Source organism: Lithobates pipiens, unplaced genomic scaffold, assembly GCF_037356315.1.
Source record: "Lithobates pipiens isolate NorthernLeopardFrog02 unplaced genomic scaffold, aLitPip1_a1.2 Scaffold_19, whole genome shotgun sequence".
Classification (NCBI taxonomy): domain Eukaryota; kingdom Metazoa; phylum Chordata; class Amphibia; order Anura; family Ranidae; genus Lithobates; species Lithobates pipiens.
This window is the reverse complement of record NW_027507764.1, coordinates 404,991,381-405,010,065: the sequence shown is the minus strand read 5'-3', so window position 1 is coordinate 405,010,065 and position 18,685 is coordinate 404,991,381. Positions and strand designations below refer to the sequence as shown.

Genomic DNA, 18,685 nt, shown 5'->3' with positions numbered 1-18,685 from the left:
AGGAGAGCTGGATGCCCTGTTCTCTCTGCCATACCCATCCCCTGCTCAGCTCGGAGCAGGAGGGAGGAGGAGGGTGTTACTCCTTCAGGCTCTGCTCGTGAAGTGTGAATACTGCACAGAGAGAGGGATGTGGTCTATCTGCTGACAGCTCACATCTCTCATGCCAGGTCAGATTTGGCAGAGATATGAAGTAGTTTTCTATATGGAAAACTGCTGTATTTCCTCTGTTCATTAGGGGCAGACCTACGCTACTTTCGCTACTTTCTATTTTACTGTGAAATAGAAACTGGCGTGGTTGATGTAGATAGACTTGAAAAAGGTCTGCTTAGTTAATATGATGCATGTCTACTCAACATTATAATGGCGCAGGAAGATTTGTTAAAGTAGAACTATAGGCAAAACCTTTTATTTTATTTTAGACAGAGTAAGGGAAGGTTCTAACTCCTGTAAGGATTATTTTTGCCCTCTGTGTCCCATTGGGGAGATTTACCTTCACTTCCTGTTCCATAACCAAACAGGAAGTGAGTGTAAATTCTTGCAAATTAAAAGGAATTCATTGGGGACCCTTAGGTCATTAGAACCAGTGTCCCCATTGGAAGATTTCCCCCTCTATTACTTTTCTGGGGACAATCCAAAACTTGGGATTTTCTTTTACCATCACTTTCAATGATAATGTTAAACAGGATAAATAGAGAGGGTGAATTTCCTTAACGTGGTCACAGACAGAAATAAAAATTGACAGGTGTTCTAATTCCTCCTCCAAAATGTTAAAAAAGCTTTGCCTTTAGTAATAATTTAATTTCCCAGTTTGTGTTTACATTATGCCTAGTGCTTATAATGACTAAACAAATAAAGTGAAACGAATACATCAAATAAAATAAGCATGATCAATAATTTAAATCAACCTGTTGTTTTACTATGTTGTTTCTGTCTGTACACCCTAATACATATACATACACACAAATTGCAAACATTCACTGATGCTCTGTATCAGGGGTGAGCACCCTCAGCTCTGCGGTTGGGGGAAAATACAAATTCCACAAGATCGGCCCCAGGCATGACTCCTAGAGACAGAAGCATGATGGGATTTGTAGTTTTATCACTCTATGTCCTTGCTTGCCTCAATTTCAAAGAGACAAATTACTCCCATTGACACCAGGAAAAAAGATGGCCAATGCAGGGCCAAGAGTCCGATGACTGAGAGATGTATGACAGCAGGGTAATGCTGGATTTGCTGGGTGGGTGAGTATGTACATGTATGCTATTGCAGCATGCCAGGCAGCTAAAATCAAATTTAACCCGGGGGGGGGGGGGGGGTCATTTAAGTTTCAGGGTACAAAGGCTAAAATTCAATCTTCACTAAGCTGTGTTGGAAACCAAACAAACACAAACTCACTCTTTGTACCTTGTGTGCCTGAAATAAATGTGATCTTTGGAGGCTCTGCTCCAGTCAGTGCCGTTGCTTTCATATACCTTATGTAGCCTTTTTGGCAACAGGAACTAGAAAAATAAACAATAATTTGGACTTCTGGTTAAATATCAATTCTTTTGAAAATACACAAAATACATTCTAGCATTCTGTATCTGCAGCCTTTTTAATCACATATTAAATAACCTGATTTACTTTAGTTTATTTTAAAATGTGTTTTATTTGGCTCTGATCGGGTTAGTTAGCCTACTTGGTTATGCCAGCTGGATCTCAAGGAACCTCTATCTCATTCTCTGGGTCTTTCATTATCTCAATGCTGGTAGGAATTATGAACAGAAATCTGTCTTGGCATCTGTCAGAGCCAGGCTCACTCAAAGTTGCTCAGTTGGGTGAATGGCAATCAACATGTGGTTTGTGTGATAATTAAAGTGACACTAAACTCCAGTTTAACAAAAAACAAATCTTTTCAGTCATACATTCTTAACTGGAAAACATAACCTCTATTGCTCTTGGGCTTTCCAAAATACCTATTTCAGCTGCTGTGATCTGACTTCCTATTACAGAGAGGCTGTTTGTTCTGGTCCCACTGTAAGTAGTAACATAGCCACCCTCGCCTTTTCACACCGACAGGGGCTAAGGAATATGTAGTATGAGATGAGATTTGCTGTGGTTGTTTTTTTTGTTTTTTTTGTATATTCCCTATTTATTAGTATAAATTTCTTTGAAAAAAAATGTTACATAGCACTTTATCATCAAATCACAATACACTTCACATGAAAGTTCTAATAGTCCTCACCCCATCCCCCCTCAAAGAAAATAAAAAACAACCCGACAAAACATATCCCCCTCCTAAACCTCCACCCCCCATGAATACCACATTTTCTCAATTCTGGTGTCATCACCACTTGCCCTGGATGATCCAATATCCTAGCCCGCGTCTGCAAGCAATATCAAGTGCCTAACGTATCCACATATCACATCGTTTTTTTTAAAGTCCAACCATTTCCCCAGGTGGTATAGTAGTTCCCTAGAGTATCCTCTGCTGTATACATTGTTTCTTCTATTGACCTTACCCAGTCGGACTTTAGAGCCCATACTCATGCTCAGGACTTTTTATGTTCACCAAATCCTCGGAATCAGGCTTTTAGCCACATTTAATAAATGCGGAACTAACATGTTCTTTTAGTGCTACCATTTTCTCTGTGCTATGAAACAATAAGCTGAATGGCTCAGCCTGTATATCTTCTGTTATTTCATGGATTGCCTTGCTAATCCCCTCCCAATAGGGCTGTATATTTGTGCATTCCCACCACAGATGCGCAAAGGTTCTCGGAGCGCCACATCCTCTCCAAAATGTTGGGGATATCTCCACTCCGAACCTTCGTGCCCTCAGTTGGGTTACGTACCCCCTGCCAAAAAGCTTAAAGTGGAAGTAAACTCCCCTATCGTTTTCAGCCAAGGAAGCTGCCATCTTTGCCTCTGTTTAATTTTCAACTGCTATGGTGCTGCACATGATTCGTTATGACACCGGTCATTGGATGGTTTGATAGTTTGGCTGAGAGCACAGCCAATGTGCTGTTAGCATTCCCGGCATGCCTTTTTTTTTTTTAACTGTTTAAATCGATGGGTTTACTTCTACTTTAAAGCATATCTCTGACATCTTATCTGATGAAAAGAAGCTAATCTTAGAACCTTCCTCCTCTTATTCTCATCTAATCTAATCTCATCTAATACAGCTCCTAGTTCATTTCCCGAGATATGGAGGGTAAACGGGTTTAGCTTGATTCACCAGTATCTTGTATATTTTTGATATACTTTTCTTAATGCATAAGGGGGAGCAAAACAATTTCTCTGTTGATCTCAGATTGTCTTTCCCCCGTGGCAATATCTGTGCAAAGTGTTGTAATTGTGTGAGATTTGCTGTGTTCACAGAGCATCACACATGACTGCAACTAACGCGCACTTCTCATTCCAAGTAAATGAAAGTGAGAGAGAAAAGAGAGATTAGGAGCTTACAAATCACGTTACAATGACAGAAAAACACAATAAGAAACCATTAAATGAAAAATAGAATGTAGGGCCATAATGTAGTGGATGTGTATGGATTGCTTTTGGGGAATAAGGATATCATCTAGTGTCACTTTAAAGTGATTGTAAACTTCAATCACTGACTTGTACCTACAGTATAGGTAAGCCTGTAATAATGCATACATATAAGTACTGTAAATATCCCCTAAACATGGACAATTTAGGAGATATTTACTATATATGCAGCAAATTACATTATCGGGCGCATTCACTCAGGCCATTCCTTCAGAGTCCTGTGTCGTAAATAGCAGCTCCCCTGCACATGCGCTGGAATAACATCATCGCGGCTCTTGGCAGTCACACAGCCGGAGTCTCGCGAACCTGGAAGGAAGATGGGTGAAGATGGAATCAGCCTCCAGTGATGCGCTGTCATGCTTCGTTTTCAGGTAAGTTTCACGTAATGTGCTAGTATGCAATGCATACTAGCACATTATGGCTTTACCGTGCAGGCCAAAAAAAAAAAGGCAACCAGCGGTTTACGAACAGCTCTTTAAGAACAGAGCTGAAAATCAAACTTTAGCTGCTGGTTACTGTCAGAAAAAAAAAGAAACCAAATGTTTTTGGTTACTAGTACACCTGTGAGCATTAAATATAGAATGCTAATGTGCATTACTGAAAAAGATTAAATATGTGTGTTCATAATCATGCTGTTATGCCAAAATCGTCTCTGTGCTACATCATCTATAACAGCAAAAACAGAAGTGGAAAGGCAACACTGCCCTCTGTCATCCCTAAAGATACTCTAATTATGCAGTATTAATCTCCCTTCTCAAACAGTGTGTCATAAATTATTGCCATTGTCTGTTTTTTTTATAAAATACTAATTCTTTTTTTCTTTTTTTTTAATCTCAGTTCTGCTGATCACATGTACTTGATTAAGGCCTCATGCACACGGACGTTTTTACAGCCGCTTTTTTGAGCTTTTTTTGCAGCTTAAAAAGGCCTGTCCATGTTAGTCTATGGCTTCATGCCCACCTAGGCGTTTTTGAGCTGCAAATGGCATAGGCGTTTTTAAGCTGTAAAAAAAACCCAGGACCAGTGGGTTCAGTTTCTTGGAGCTAGAGCTGTAAAAACGCGAATCGTGCAAAAACGCGCATAAACGCGCAAAAACGTGCAACATATTTTCTTTGTTTTCTGAGTGCTATAGCCAAGAGATGTGTTTCTTAAAAAACGCTACTTAACGCTAACGCCAATGCAAAACGCGGTAAAAATCACGTTTTTTAATGACGATTTTTCCAGGCATCGGAGCTAGCTTTGCAGCCAGTTTTTTAAAACGTCCGTGTGCATGAGGGCTTAGAGTCACTTGCACACCATTTTCAAAAAATATTGAAAACGCCTTTTGAAATAGCTGACATTTTTAAGCTTATATTTATTTTTCTTGTAAATATTTAAATTTACTTACATCGATTATTCAGAGAATAAATTCAAATAATAATAAACACTAAGTCCTGGCATTCTATGCATTCTATGCATATGAAAATCCTTCTCCCCCCAGAACCCCCTCTTTTTTACCCAAACCTGATCCGATCCAGCGATATGCTTCCAGCGATGAGCAGCTCCAGCCACTCTCTCTCCTAATTGGACAGATTAATATCTGCAGGAGCCATTGACTTCCACTGCTGTCAATCAAATCCAGTGACATGGGAGCAGCCCGCAGGGGTGCCCCCATGGAAAGCGGCTTTCTGTGGGTGCACCCTATGAAGAGGAAAGGCCAGGATCGGCAGCAAGGCACCCCAGAATAAGAGGATCAGGGCTGCTCTGCACAGAGCAGATAAGTATAGACATGTCTGTTATTTTCATTTCATTTCCTGCAGATAAAGTTGAGCATATATGGACAGGTCTTTTTCAGGTTTTATCAATAAATGATACATTTCCAAGCCTTGTATATTTGTATTAAATGTTTCTTAGGCATTTTTCTTCCAGGTGAACTTAAAGCGCACATTCAGTTATTTTTTCATCTTTCCATCTATTAAATCATCTGTCCTTGTTGTTTTAACTTTGGATAGTAAAACATTTTTTTTTCTGCCAGTAAATACCTCATACAACCCACTTCCTTTTTCTTGTCTGGTCATTAGCCTAGGCTTATGACATCATGCACAGCTCTCTGTCTCACTCTCCTGAGAGTTTGCCAGGAAGGGAGGGGGGGTGAGTCATAAGAGGGCCAATGGGAGCTGCAGAGCTGGAGGTGTGTCTCTGTGTTAATCCAGGAAGTGAACAGGCAGCAGCTTCAAATTCCCACAAAAATGGTTGCAGCCAGATTCAGTGGAGGGAGATTTCTGCACACAAGTACAGAATCACAGTATATAAAAAATGATATGCAAAGTTGTTGGAGGGAAGCTTCAGAATGGAAAAGATGTTTTTTTTTATGAATTATGTGAGCAGGCTGCACATAATTTGAAAGCTATGAGGGTGCCCGGCCCCCAACGCACAATGTCTGTGTTCAGGGCCATGCACCCACTAGGAAATTTGGAGCAGTGGCTGTGTTGGGGCAGCTGCTGTGTGCCAGTTGACATAATTGGGACTGGATGTACAGGAAGCAGGGAACACCTGTGCATCTCCATGCAGGCAAACAAGGCCCTTGCACAGGCATAAGCTTAAAGTGATTGTAAAGGTTTGATTTTTTGTTTATTAAATATAACAAACATGTTATACTTACCTGCTCTGTGCAAGGGTTTTGCACAGAGCAGACCTGATCCTCCTCTTCTGGAGTCCCCCAGCGGCGCTCCTGGCTCCTCCTCCTCATTGAGTGCCCCCGTGGAGAGCCCCATACCATGGGGGCATTTGTGCAGGCCCATTGAAAAAGGCAGCAGGACTCGTTCCCACAGCGAGCAACCAAAGGCGAGCATCCGAAGGCATCTGTGATCACTGTTTCCTTAGGACACAGCTGATCACCGATCATGGTAAAGAGCCCATCCACACGGGGACAGCTACACTGACAATCAGGGGACTGATTATCAGTGCAGCCCCAACAGTGCCCACCAGTGCTGCCAATCAGTGTCCAATGCCCAGCAGTGCTGCCAATTAGTGCCCATCAGTGATGCCTATCATTGCCGCCAATCATTGCCATCTATCAGTGCCTGTCAGTGATGCATTTCAGTGCCCATCAGTGCTCCCTATCAGTGCCACCTATCAGTGCCCATCATTGCCGCCTAGCAGTGCCCATCAGTGCCTCCTCATAAGTGCCCATCAGTGTTGCCTCCTCAGTTTCCATCAGTGCTGCCTCATTAGTGCTGCCTAATCAGTGCCCATCAGTGCAGTATATCAGTGCCCATCAGTGCAGCCTATAAGTGCCCATCAGTGCAGCCTCATCAGTGCACATCAATGAAGGTGGAAAATCAGTGAAGGCGTGGGCAGGAAGAGGGTAAAAGTACACAGTAGGCAAGTTATTAAACAAACTTAATTATTGCTTTAAATGTACTTCTGGTAAAAACAGAAGTATCTGGTTTACCTCTCTGTATGGCTGGCTTTATCCATGAGCTTTAAAGAGTGTCTACACAGAGCATGCCTTCTGAACCACAGAGGTGCAGATAGGAGTTTCAGGAGGCAAAGTCAGTACAGGAATCACTGTGAAATTCACTATGCCCTGTGAGTAGGCACAGATGTGTCACAGAATTCATGGAGCTTGTCTTCTAAGCTACAGAGGTGCGGAGAAGAGGAGTTTCAGGAGATAAAGTCAGTACAGGAATCACTGTTTGCAGGCAGCAAGGTACCATGGGATATGTAGTCCTCAGGAATTGAAAAGAAACAGCAAAGGAGGAGATGAAGGGCATACAAGGATACCAAGAAGTTGTGGAAAGAGATAGCAATCAGACAGGCAGAACTCACAACATAAAGGCAGATTTTTCAAGTAAGCTTATATTGGATTGTCAAAAATAACTATTGTTTGTATTGCTATTACAAAGCTGATGTTATAAACTGAAAGTGTATGCTGTGACTGTAGATTTCCTTTAAACACAGGGCCTCATGTAACCTAGGGCAGTATTGCTTCTATATATTAACATGGCATCTTAAACGGTACCTAAATAACATATACAGTAGCTTGTTAATTAAAAATAAAATTATTTTATTGTAATAAAAAAATACCACATATACTGAATAAAATGCTTTAACACAGTAAAGTAAATGTAAAGTAGTGAAGTAGAGTTTCACTTTGTAAAGAATATCCAATCAGGTGCAAGGAAAAAAAAACAAAAGGCATTTATGCTGGCACATGACTGGATGATAGAAAGCAACAGAGCTTACCGCATTTACTAAGCTCTGGGAAAAATGAATGCAACTGCACTTGCAAAGTGCACAGTCTATTTGCATTTGGCAAATATACACCCAATGTCTCTGTAAATCCTGTTTGACTTTGGAGCTTCCTCAATGTTCTAAAAAATCACAAGACTCAAAAACAGTCTTCTAATTCTCCCTGCTTGCTTATTATTGTAGACCTAAACGTAAAAGGTGAAGATTTGCTATGTTATTGGGAACAACTAAAAATGCTAACTGTGACTAAACGGTACTCTGAAAATGTTTTAAAAAAATCGGAATTTCCTCTTGAAATTTAGAAGAGCGCTTCATAGTTTATGTGAGCTTAGGCAGTCCTGTGCTTACAATCCAAGAGCTGTATCTATCTGCGGAGTGAAATCTAGTGCGCTGCGGTCCCTGTGTTTCAGGAGTTTTTAACTGAGGTTTGGTGATGTCACTGTTCTGCTCATTGATCTTCTTGCTGGAGGCTCTCACATGAGGAAGAAAAGCTTGCCTCTACCAAGATGGCTGTCTCCACACAGAGAGAGTGCAGAAAATATCATGGTAAGTCTGAATTATTGAAAAGATCAGCTGTGCAGAGACAGCAGGGAATACTGTTGACTAGTCCTTTGCCATCTGTCTTCCTTTTTGTTGATACAACTTCCAGAGTTCTTTAAGGATTGTCATTTAAAGCAGAGCTCAAGTCCCCCTAATCAATTATTTTTAAAAGCTCGCCATGATTTTCATTACTTGCAAGATAATGTTTGCATACTGTCCTAACTTTCTGCTAGTTACTTTTAAAATAGTAATAACTTATATGATCTAGGCAGGGGCCATCTCGGATGTGGGTGTCACTGGTATGTAATTTGGGGATTAGGTGCAGCTGGATACCCAGCATGCACCTCCCGATATGATGCTTGCAGAGAATTGACACTACACAGCGCAGTTTGATTACAGGTTGCCATAGCAATAGCGGTGTCGGCGGAAGTTCCCACCCCATTTTTATGGCAACCTGTCAAGCAAACAAGAACCAGGATGGACCAGTGTAGTCGAGGAAAGCAGCAAGCCCTGCTTCCCGTGGACTCCTGGGATAGATGATGCCAATATGACATCATCACCTAGGCGTGGAGAACCAGAAGTGCCGCCTGGATCTTTTAAAATACAGTATTATGAACTCCCCTCAAAAAATATATATATCCAGTTAGGACTGTACACCAGGGCAGGGCAGGACTGGGACAAATATTTGGACCCGGACTTCATGATGGCCGGCCCACTTTAATTTTGAGTGTCTCCATCAGCACTTCTCCTTACATCAGAGTGTCCTTCCTCTCCTCCCCCTCCCACTTGTACTCACAGTTTTGAAGGCAGCTTCTCATTCCTCTCTATGTCATATGATAAGTGACAAATGATAAGGGGAGAGAGGAGGGAACATCTGCCAGCTGTCTGTCTCCCCCTATAGGCTGGATGGAGCAGAAAGCCTAATGTTCTCTCCAGCAAGTGATCACTCACTGTCAGAGAGGAGCGGCTCCAGGACTGCATCTGACCGGCCCACTGAGCCATCGGCCCACCGGGAAACTCCCTGTAGTCCTGATGGCCAGTGCATGCCTGCACCAGGGGGGCATTGAGAAGAGAGGAACTTGTAAAAAAGGGTACAACATTGCGTTAACTGCCCATATGTGTGAAACCTGCACTAGTCCAAGTCAATAAAAATGGCAGCTTTCACGGATGGAGCAGAAAGTATTATTTTACTATATGGAGCATACACTTTTATATTTTATAAAAGGAAATTGTGTTGGCAAAAAGTTTTTTTTTTTTTCAAATAGGGATACAACCGCAAGAACACAACATTTTTAGTAAATGGGAAGAGAATAGAACCCCAAGTCAAGTTTCTCAAGGTAATATGTTCCCTTTGAGAAAATTATCATCACTTCCTGTCCAGGTGAGGGGTTTTGGAGGAAACAGGAAGTGAAGGACAACATTTTAAACCCGGCAAGATGTTCTAAGTTTCACATACACTATAAAAAACTAAAAGAAAATGCCTGTAATTGGGCTTTAGAAGGCATTGTACAATTAATTTAACACGAGGCTGTAGATTATATCTGTGTTCCACGTGTTGCTGTTTATTACACTGGTGACTGTAATTTGAATAATATATCTAGACAAACTTTTGTTTGTTAACCCAAAACGTCTTTGTGGTGTTCCTAAATACCAACATTCAAAATTTCTGTATTAGATGATTTGTATTTCTTTGCACAGTATTCTGTTTCAAAGTATAATCCAACGGTATTTGCCAGGAACAGGCTAGCATCTTGTTGTTTTAAGTAAAAAAAAAAAAACTTGGAAGGTTAGAAAGAAACAAACTGTCAACTAACCACTAATTGAATTTCAGAATATGACTCACATCTCAGAAATTTCCCAGAATTTAATCATAGTCCACCCAGAAAGATCAATTAGAAAGCAGACCTCCAGTTTGGTAGGACACAGGGAGGTGCTTTACTGCTCAGATTTATGAATGGACAAAGCTATAATTTAGAAATCCGAGATAAAATTCATCTAGCAAATTAATTTGATGCTCCCACCGGTTTTTAAATAAAACTGTGAAAACCATGTAAAGGGAGTAATTCTGAACCAATATTAAATGTAGCTTCAAATCAAAAATGGCAGTCCATTTACAGAGTACTAATACATCCATGAGTTAAAATTGTTCCCAGTAAATCTGACGTGCCATTATTACCATATGAAAGTTCAAGACTGCAATCTGACCAGTGTGCATAACTCTGAATCACCTATGAGTGAGAGAATCACCACAGAATGAGTTAGCTATTCCCCTATCTGCAGTGATATACTGAATAATACTGCTGAGCATTAATTATTCAGCTTTAAAGACAATCAGTCAAATTCTCACCAACCTATAAGGTACATAGAACCTAGCATACAGCATGTGGTTGTACAAACTTCTTGTTCAAGCTACCTTCTACAAAACATGGGGGCTGTATGGGGAAAGGAAAAACTCTTTGGTCATCTGATTTCAGTTAATCAATTATGTTAATATGAAATAAATAAATAAATAGGGGTTTTCCATTCACATTATTGGACAGCTGAAGTGAATGTTGAAAAAATTTTTTTGCGTGGACATTCTTAACATTTTTAGTATAGTCTCTAATCAGACTACAAATCAATCAGTGGGAATCCTTAAGCCCTTGTACACACAATCGGACATTCCGACCACAAAATCCGTCTGATTTTTTCTGATGGATTTTGTCCGAAACTGGTGTTGCATACACATGGTCGGACAAAGTTGTCGGAAAATCCGATCGTTCGGAACGTGATGACGTTCGTTCGTTGCGACGGGACTATGTTCAGGCTAGTAGCCAATAGCTTTAGTCTCGTAATTTGATTTGAGCATGCGTGGCACTTTGTCCGATCGGAATTCTCTACAAACGGAAAATTTTATATCCAGCTCTAAAACTTTGTTGATCGGACATTCTGATGGAAAAAGTCCGATGGAGCCCACGCACAGTCGGATTATCCGACAACACGGTCCGATTGGACATTTTCCATCAGAATTTCCGACCGTGTGTACAAGGGCTAATGGATGTCTTCTCACTAATATACGTTTTCTGGCATACCATAAAGCATCCTTCAACCCACACATCAAGTGGCAGGTGCCCATGATCTAATTTTCTGTAAAGGAGCCATGGCTTACCTGAACAGATCTTTTTTGACAAGAAAACATTCTATAACAATATTTCCTTTGATAGTACAATGCACCTTCAAACTGCACCTCTAATCTTAATTGACTTAAATGCCAACATTTGATAACACTCTTTAAATAATGTTATTATGCTATAGCTCTAGTGCCCAACCTATGATGCATGCATCCCTTAGCAACTTACTATACAGCTTACTACGCAGACTGCATACTGCACACTATTCTATGTTTTCTGTGTCCTTAATAGTTTTTCTGTCTATAGCTTGTTTTTTTTTATAATAAGAGAAATTTCAAATGTTGCACAAGTAATTAAGGGGGCTAAAAGTAGCACAAATGTAGAACCACTTATTTGTAAAGGAGCCACAGGAGCTCTAGCAGAATCTCTAGCAGTCTCCAGTCTATGACTGTCTCCTGAAGCATGTCCTCAGCCCCAGTCTGCAACAACTCGCATAGAATGTCTGTAGTCTCTATCTCTTGTGGCATACCTTTAGTCTTTGACCATTTATTGTTGAATATTATGTGCTAACATTTGTTATGTCAGGGGTCATACTAGAGGCCCTCTAAATCACAAAAGTTGATAACCACTGTCCAAGAACCATTGTTCTTGTTCGTTTAAACCAGGAGTGCCCAACCTGCAGACCACTAGCCGCATTTGTCTCAAGACAGCTATTACAAAAACAAAAACGTACTTAAAATAATTTTAAGTAAAAATGGGTTTACACTTAGCAGACACAATAAAAATGTGACTTTGGTGGTTGATTTACTAAAACGGGAGCACTCAGAATCTGGTTCAGCTGGTAGCCAATCAGCCTCTAACTGCAGCTTGTTAAATTAAGCTTTGACAATAAAACCTGGAAGCTAATTGGTTTCTATACAGAGCTGCACCAGATTCTTTGGACACCGGTTTTGGTAAATCCCCCCCCAGTGTTTCCTTACTGGACTTTTATAAGTTTTATCTTCCCAACGAAAAATATCACACTCTTCACAATCATTCCTTGCTCACGTCATCAGTTTTTGGCAGCATTTCTATTTGTGAGCAACTATTTTTAAGGATGAAGCATGCAAAGGGGAAAAATAAAACCAAAAAATCTGATGATCACCCTGAGAATTCCCTGAGAATTCATTGAGAATTGCTACTACAACCATTGAGCCAGATACTGATGCTTTAATTTATCAAACATACTGTCAAATATTGCACTAGTTTTATGTTGCCCTCTTTTACATTTTAAAAAAATATATAAAAAAAATAAGTTTTATTATACTGCTAGGTACATTATCTATATCAGTGACTTTTTCTGCCCATCAGCTATCCTTCTTGTTCATGTATTTTATGTGTGGCTCAATACAATTTCTCTTCTTCAAGTGTGGTCCAAGAAGGTCAAAAGGTTGGACACCCCTGGTTTAAACTATTTCTTCAAAGAAATTACTATATAACATGTTGTGTCTATGTGTCATTAGTATTAAGACTGTCTTTATGATTAACCGAATAAGGACCGCCTCACGCCGATATACGTCGTCAGAATGGCACGGCTGGGCACAAGCTCGTAAGTGGTTAATTAGATGAAGTTCAAAACATATTCCAGGAGCCATTAATGCAGAATTCCTGGTAATTCCAACAGGTTCAGGAGAAGCGTTTTCAAATTTTTCATATTTTGTAGCGTCTGTCCAATTTAACTTCTAACAACACACAAGGCATATCAGAGCATAGAGAAATATCACTATAAATACATAGAAACAACCATTGAGATATTATATTCTTTGTTGTGCCCCTAACCTAATAAAAAAGGACTTGCTATAGGTTGCTATGGATGATTACATTATTTTAAAACACCTTTAATGTAAAACAATGGATAGAATTCATTTAATACTCAGTAAAAGAGGGTTGGACCTTTATTACGCAGACACAGCAGCAAGTATAAATATCTGGTCATTGACATTATTCGTTGGCAGTTTGGATGCTTAAAAGCTCTTTGAAGGTGTAGGTGCTAAATATTTGATGAACAGCATATGGCTAAATGATAACATCACTTACTCTTTTGCTGTAAAAGCAACACTAGGCTTACTTCCGCAATGCCATCTTTAGCGCAGCTGGTTCATACTAAACCAAATTCTACTCAGCATAATCTGAATTCTGCTTACATATGTAATTCACAAATATTAATGGGGGCTAGCAAAATACATTTGGTTTTGTATGTTAAAAAGAAGAACAGAAGAACTGTTTCAAATTAAAATGAAAGTATACTCACCTTATCTCCAGAGCTGCAGTGTTCTGGATCCCCACAAATCATCTGGCTAAGAGGAAGTCACTTCCCCCTATGCGTAGGAGTTCCTTCATTTCAGTATCACCCACATTGTACACTAAGTTGCACATGTGCAGGTCAGTGTGCAGGACGTACAGGCAGGTAAAGAACTTTAACCACATCAATACCAGGCATTTTCACCCCTTTCCTGCCCAGGTAAATTTTCAGCTTTCAGCGCTCTCACACTTTGAATGATAATTGCGTGGTCATGCAACAATGTACCTAAATGAAATCTCTATAATTTTTTCCCACAAATAGAGCTTTATTTTGGTGGCATTTAATCACCACTGGGTTTTTATTTTTTGTTAAACAAATAATAAAAGACCAAAAATTGTGAAAAAAATTTTTTTTCTTTGTTTTTGTTATAATGTTTTGTAAATAAGTAATTTTTCTCCTTCACTGAAGGGTACTGATGAGGCTGCACTGATGGGCAATGATGAGGCGACACTGAAGGGCACTGATGAGGTGACACTGATGGGCACTGACGATGAGGTACTAATATGCAGCACTGAAAGGTGGCACTGATATGCAGCACTATTGGGTACTGATAGGTGCCACTGATATTCAGTACTGGTGGGCACTGATAGGCAGCACTGATGGGCACTGATAGGTGGCACTGATGGGCATTGATAGGTGGCACTGAGGGGCAATGATGGGCGCTGATGGACGGCACTGATAGGCAGCACTGATGAGGAGGCCCTGGCTGGCATTACTGATAGGCACTGATTGCTATCCCTGGTGGTCACTGATTGGTATACCAAAAAATGGGCACTGATTGCCATCCCTGGTGGGCATGGGGTGGCATCCTGGTGGGCACGGGTTGGCATCCTTGGTGGGCATGGGTTTACACTTGTGGGCATCTCTGAAGGGCCTGGTCTGATAATCGATGCACTGATTATCAGCACAGACCCCCCTGTCAGGAGAGCCTTGTCAGCGTGAATAGAGAAAAAGACGATAAACTGCACTTCCTAGTTGCCATGTGATCAGCTGTGATTGGACACAGCTGATCACATGGTAAAGAGTCTACGTCATTATCAAGGTTGGAGATGCCGATCGCTGTGCTGCACGCCCTTGTGGCTTATGCTGCTGGACATCATGATGCCCAGTCAGGATAACTGATCCCTGCTGTGGCCATCTTAATACAATACAGTGGACAGAAAGTGGTTAATTTTGGTTTGCCTTCTTTCTCCCTAAAGTTCCACATTAAAGTTAAACTTTAGATGTATACCATTATTGTTAGAAGCTTAAGAATGGTGCATGTGTATGCTTGTAATTTCTATTTTATTTCTTGGTTTGAAAAAAAAAAGTTAAACTTTAGGTATGGTAATTTTTACCTAGTTAGTTGTCCTGCTTGGATCAATATAAGTATATGTGTGCCAAACCTATGGGATCCCTGTGGAAGTTAAATATCCTTGTACTAGGCACTGCTACTACAGTGATCATTGCTAGCTTCTATGTTCCTTGCTAACTGGCTGTCCCTCTGCTTACTGAAGACACAAGGTTACTCACTCGGCAAGGGCCCCATTCAGAGGACATTTTGCATGTTCTCAATTAAGGAAAAGTATTCTCTGATTGGATGAGGTGGAGACTATGATGTCACTGCCCCATCTTGCCACCTTGTCCAGTCAGAGAACACTTTGCCTTCACTGAGACAATGCCAAGCAAGCAAAATCCTGTGTTCACGATAGCAAGGCCAGCCACTCAGTGAAGAACCTTGAAGCTAGTGTAGATCACTGTAGTAGTGTTGCCTATCATAGTATTTTCCAGCTTACACTGGGATCCCACAGGTAGGGCACATACATACTTACATTGTAACTATTTAAAGATTGCCATACCTGACCTTCAGCTATAAACTATAAAGTGTTCATTCCAAAGTTTATCATTTTTTTCTGTCACATTAAGATTTAAAGTGATTACTTTAATCGCTTCTCCATTAAAACCTTATAGTCTTGAACCCTCTAAATGACAGACATTTTAAAATAACCTCTTGATGGACCGTCCTCATGAAACCTACTGTATGCTTTATTCATTGTTGTATATATATATTCTTCACAACACAGACCTTGATTAGACCAATTTGCAATTAACCATGGTACTTTATCTATTCTAGGTAAAGTGTAAAGCACATACATCCCACTGCTCAGCAAATTCTTTCTTCAGTACCAATACATCTCTAGCTGCTCGTCCTCGGCATGCAAAACCAATCAATAAACAGATTTCTAAAGAAAGTAACAAGTAATTACCCTGTAATGCACAAAAGATTTCAGAAACCGGCAGATGCACCAAGCTGTCTTCCATGCAGCTATTTATGATTATAGCACCCCCACCAAGTCAACCAAGATGACAAATGATTCATTACTGTGCACCAAATCTAAACAAATCAGAATAGGGCACTTATCTATACAGCCTGATCTGTCCAGTACTAGGACACTATTTTAACCACTTGCCTCCCAAGCCAATTCTGGGACTCCGCTCCTACATGTAAAAATCATATTTTTTTTTTGCTAGAAAATTAATCAGAACCCCCAAATATTATATATGATTTTTTTTTAGCAGAGACCCTAGGGAATAAAATGGTGGTCATTGAAACATTTATATATTATATATTTATATAATGTGAAAGATGATGTTATGCTGAGTAAATAGATACCAAACATGTCACGCTTTAAAAATTGCGCACACTCATGGAATGGTGCCAAAATTCTGTGCTTCAAAATCCCCATTGGCGACGTTTTAAAAAAAAAAATACAGGTTACCTGTTTAGAGTTACAGAGGAGATCTAGTGCTAGAATTATTTCTCACGCTCTAACGTTCGTGGCAATACCTCACAGGTGTGGTTTGAACACCGTTTGCATATGTGGGTGTGACCTACGTGTGTGTTCGCTTTTGTGAGCGAGCGCGCGGTGGCAAGGTGCTTTAAAACTTTTTTTATTGTTTATTTTACTTTTATTTTTCGATTTTGACACTTTTTTTGATCACTTTTATTCATATTACAAGGGATATAAACATCCCTTTGTAATCAATATAGGGCATGACAGGTCCTCTTTAAAGCAAGATCTGGGGCATATAAGTCCCCAGACCTCCCCTCTAGGCTGGGAAGCTTGGGAAAAAAAAGATTTTCGCTTCCTAGCTGAGGCGGCAGCATTTTTTCAAATGCTTAGGCCTGGCATGACAGCATACATTTGCACCCGGTCTCTGAAAGGCCATCTGGCCCACAGGATTCTCTATGGTAAATTTCTGGCACCAACAAATTCCTTCTTCGGCTGGCTGCTCACACGGGTGAGCCAGTAGAAGCACAGGAGGGCAGCAGGAGGGGGGAGTCCCCTCCCGCCGCCTGTAAGAACGATCAAGCGGCTGAACAGCCACTATGATTGTTCTTATGGTGCATGGGAATCGCCGGCTGAGAAAAACTATATCCGAATGATGATGTTGTCATATAAGTAAGCTGGAAAACTAGTGTCTGGGAGCTTTAGAAATAAAAGACTGCCTAGGTCAAAGTGGTTGTACACCCCCGTACAACCACTTTTACCTACAGGTAAGCCTATATTAGGGCTTCTCTGTAGGTGTTTGAAATATCTCCTAAACCTCCACAGTTTAGGAGATATTTACTAAAAAGACAAGTGTCGGTGACTAAGGCACATCATGCCGTTTCTAATAGGGGTCATTCTGCAACTGGTGGCTCCCGCACACATGTGCGGGAGTGACGTCCCGCAACTCTGTCCTGTAACAGAGCCAGAGTTTGTGGCCCCAGAAGGAAGGAGGGTGAAGATGGATGTTCCCTGCTCATGGGGACAACGGCATCAGCGACGGCTTTGGTGTCAAATAAGTGACACATAATAGGCTACTATGCGATGCAAGTAGCCCATTATGCTTTACCTTTGCAGGGAAATAAAGATTAACTAAAACCCACCAGGGTTTACTTCCTCCTTAAGAAACTTTGTATAGAGAAACATGTGTAAGGGTGTAAAACCCTTGAAGAAAAGCACTGTGTTAATGAACAAGATAATGGACAGGACTGTCATAAACTAAAATGAAGTAGCTCTTTTTATGTAAAATATATAATACAAAACAAGTAAAAGTCGTATGTAAATAGGATCTTACCTTGCATTGTTATCTTGGTGGGCTCTGAAAACAAAGGAATAAGCAAGAGGTAGATGAGGTAGACAAATGATATTCCGCTGAACCGAAACATGCATGCTGTAAAAAAAGAAACAAAAATATGTGTCAATTACCAGACATAAGCATAACATATTAAATATACACAAAAGTAATGTAATAAAACACACACAGTATTATAATTTCTCCCTTAGAATCTCTGCCAAACTCCTGTAAGATAATTACAATGCAATCTAAAAGTTACAGGTATACTGTAAGCCAGCATAAGTACCCTGCTCAGTTACCATTCACATTACTCCATTAGCATGTTTCTCTCAGTACAATGTATTTGTTATATCTATTATACATTTTACTGCCAAATCACTAGCAAGCTGTGATGGCATAACTTATATAGTCACTAAAAATATATACAGTATGCATGACAAACAGTCATGGTTTAATTATAATAAAAACTACTTTTGTACATAAATTCTTACTTAATTCTGGACAACGAAAAAACATATTTTGCATTCTCCTTAAGAGCCAGCAAATAGTACTTTAAACTAATTTTCAGATTCTCTAATTGGGTCTTTGTTGAAAAAAAGCCTACTGTTTACAGACCTCTATAGCTGAAGTTAAAATTTACACACACACTTTAGGCTTTCTATTTTGGTCTTTGTTGAAAAAAACCCCACTGTTTATTGAGCACAACAGCTGAAGCTGAAATTCAGACACAAACAAGTGGTTGAGCTACCTTTACATTACAGTATATAAATGGCTTAACAAGGTTCTGTTTGCAAAACCTATTTGTTATCCTATACATTTGTTTGC

General features: G+C 40.1%; 1 protein-coding gene across 7 annotated transcripts in view; it reads right to left on the bottom strand.

Annotated features, from left to right (window-relative positions):
• Positions 1-18,685, bottom strand: part of PIEZO2 (piezo type mechanosensitive ion channel component 2) — a 503,501-nt gene that overhangs the window by 327,773 nt on the left and 157,043 nt on the right. For all 7 annotated transcript variants that reach the window (XM_077492436.1, XM_077492435.1, XM_077492439.1 and 4 more), the window contains exon 2: positions 17,861-17,956. In XM_077492436.1, coding sequence (XP_077348562.1) covers positions 17,861-17,956 — 96 coding nt within the window. The remainder of the gene's footprint in view (positions 1-17,860; positions 17,957-18,685) is intronic.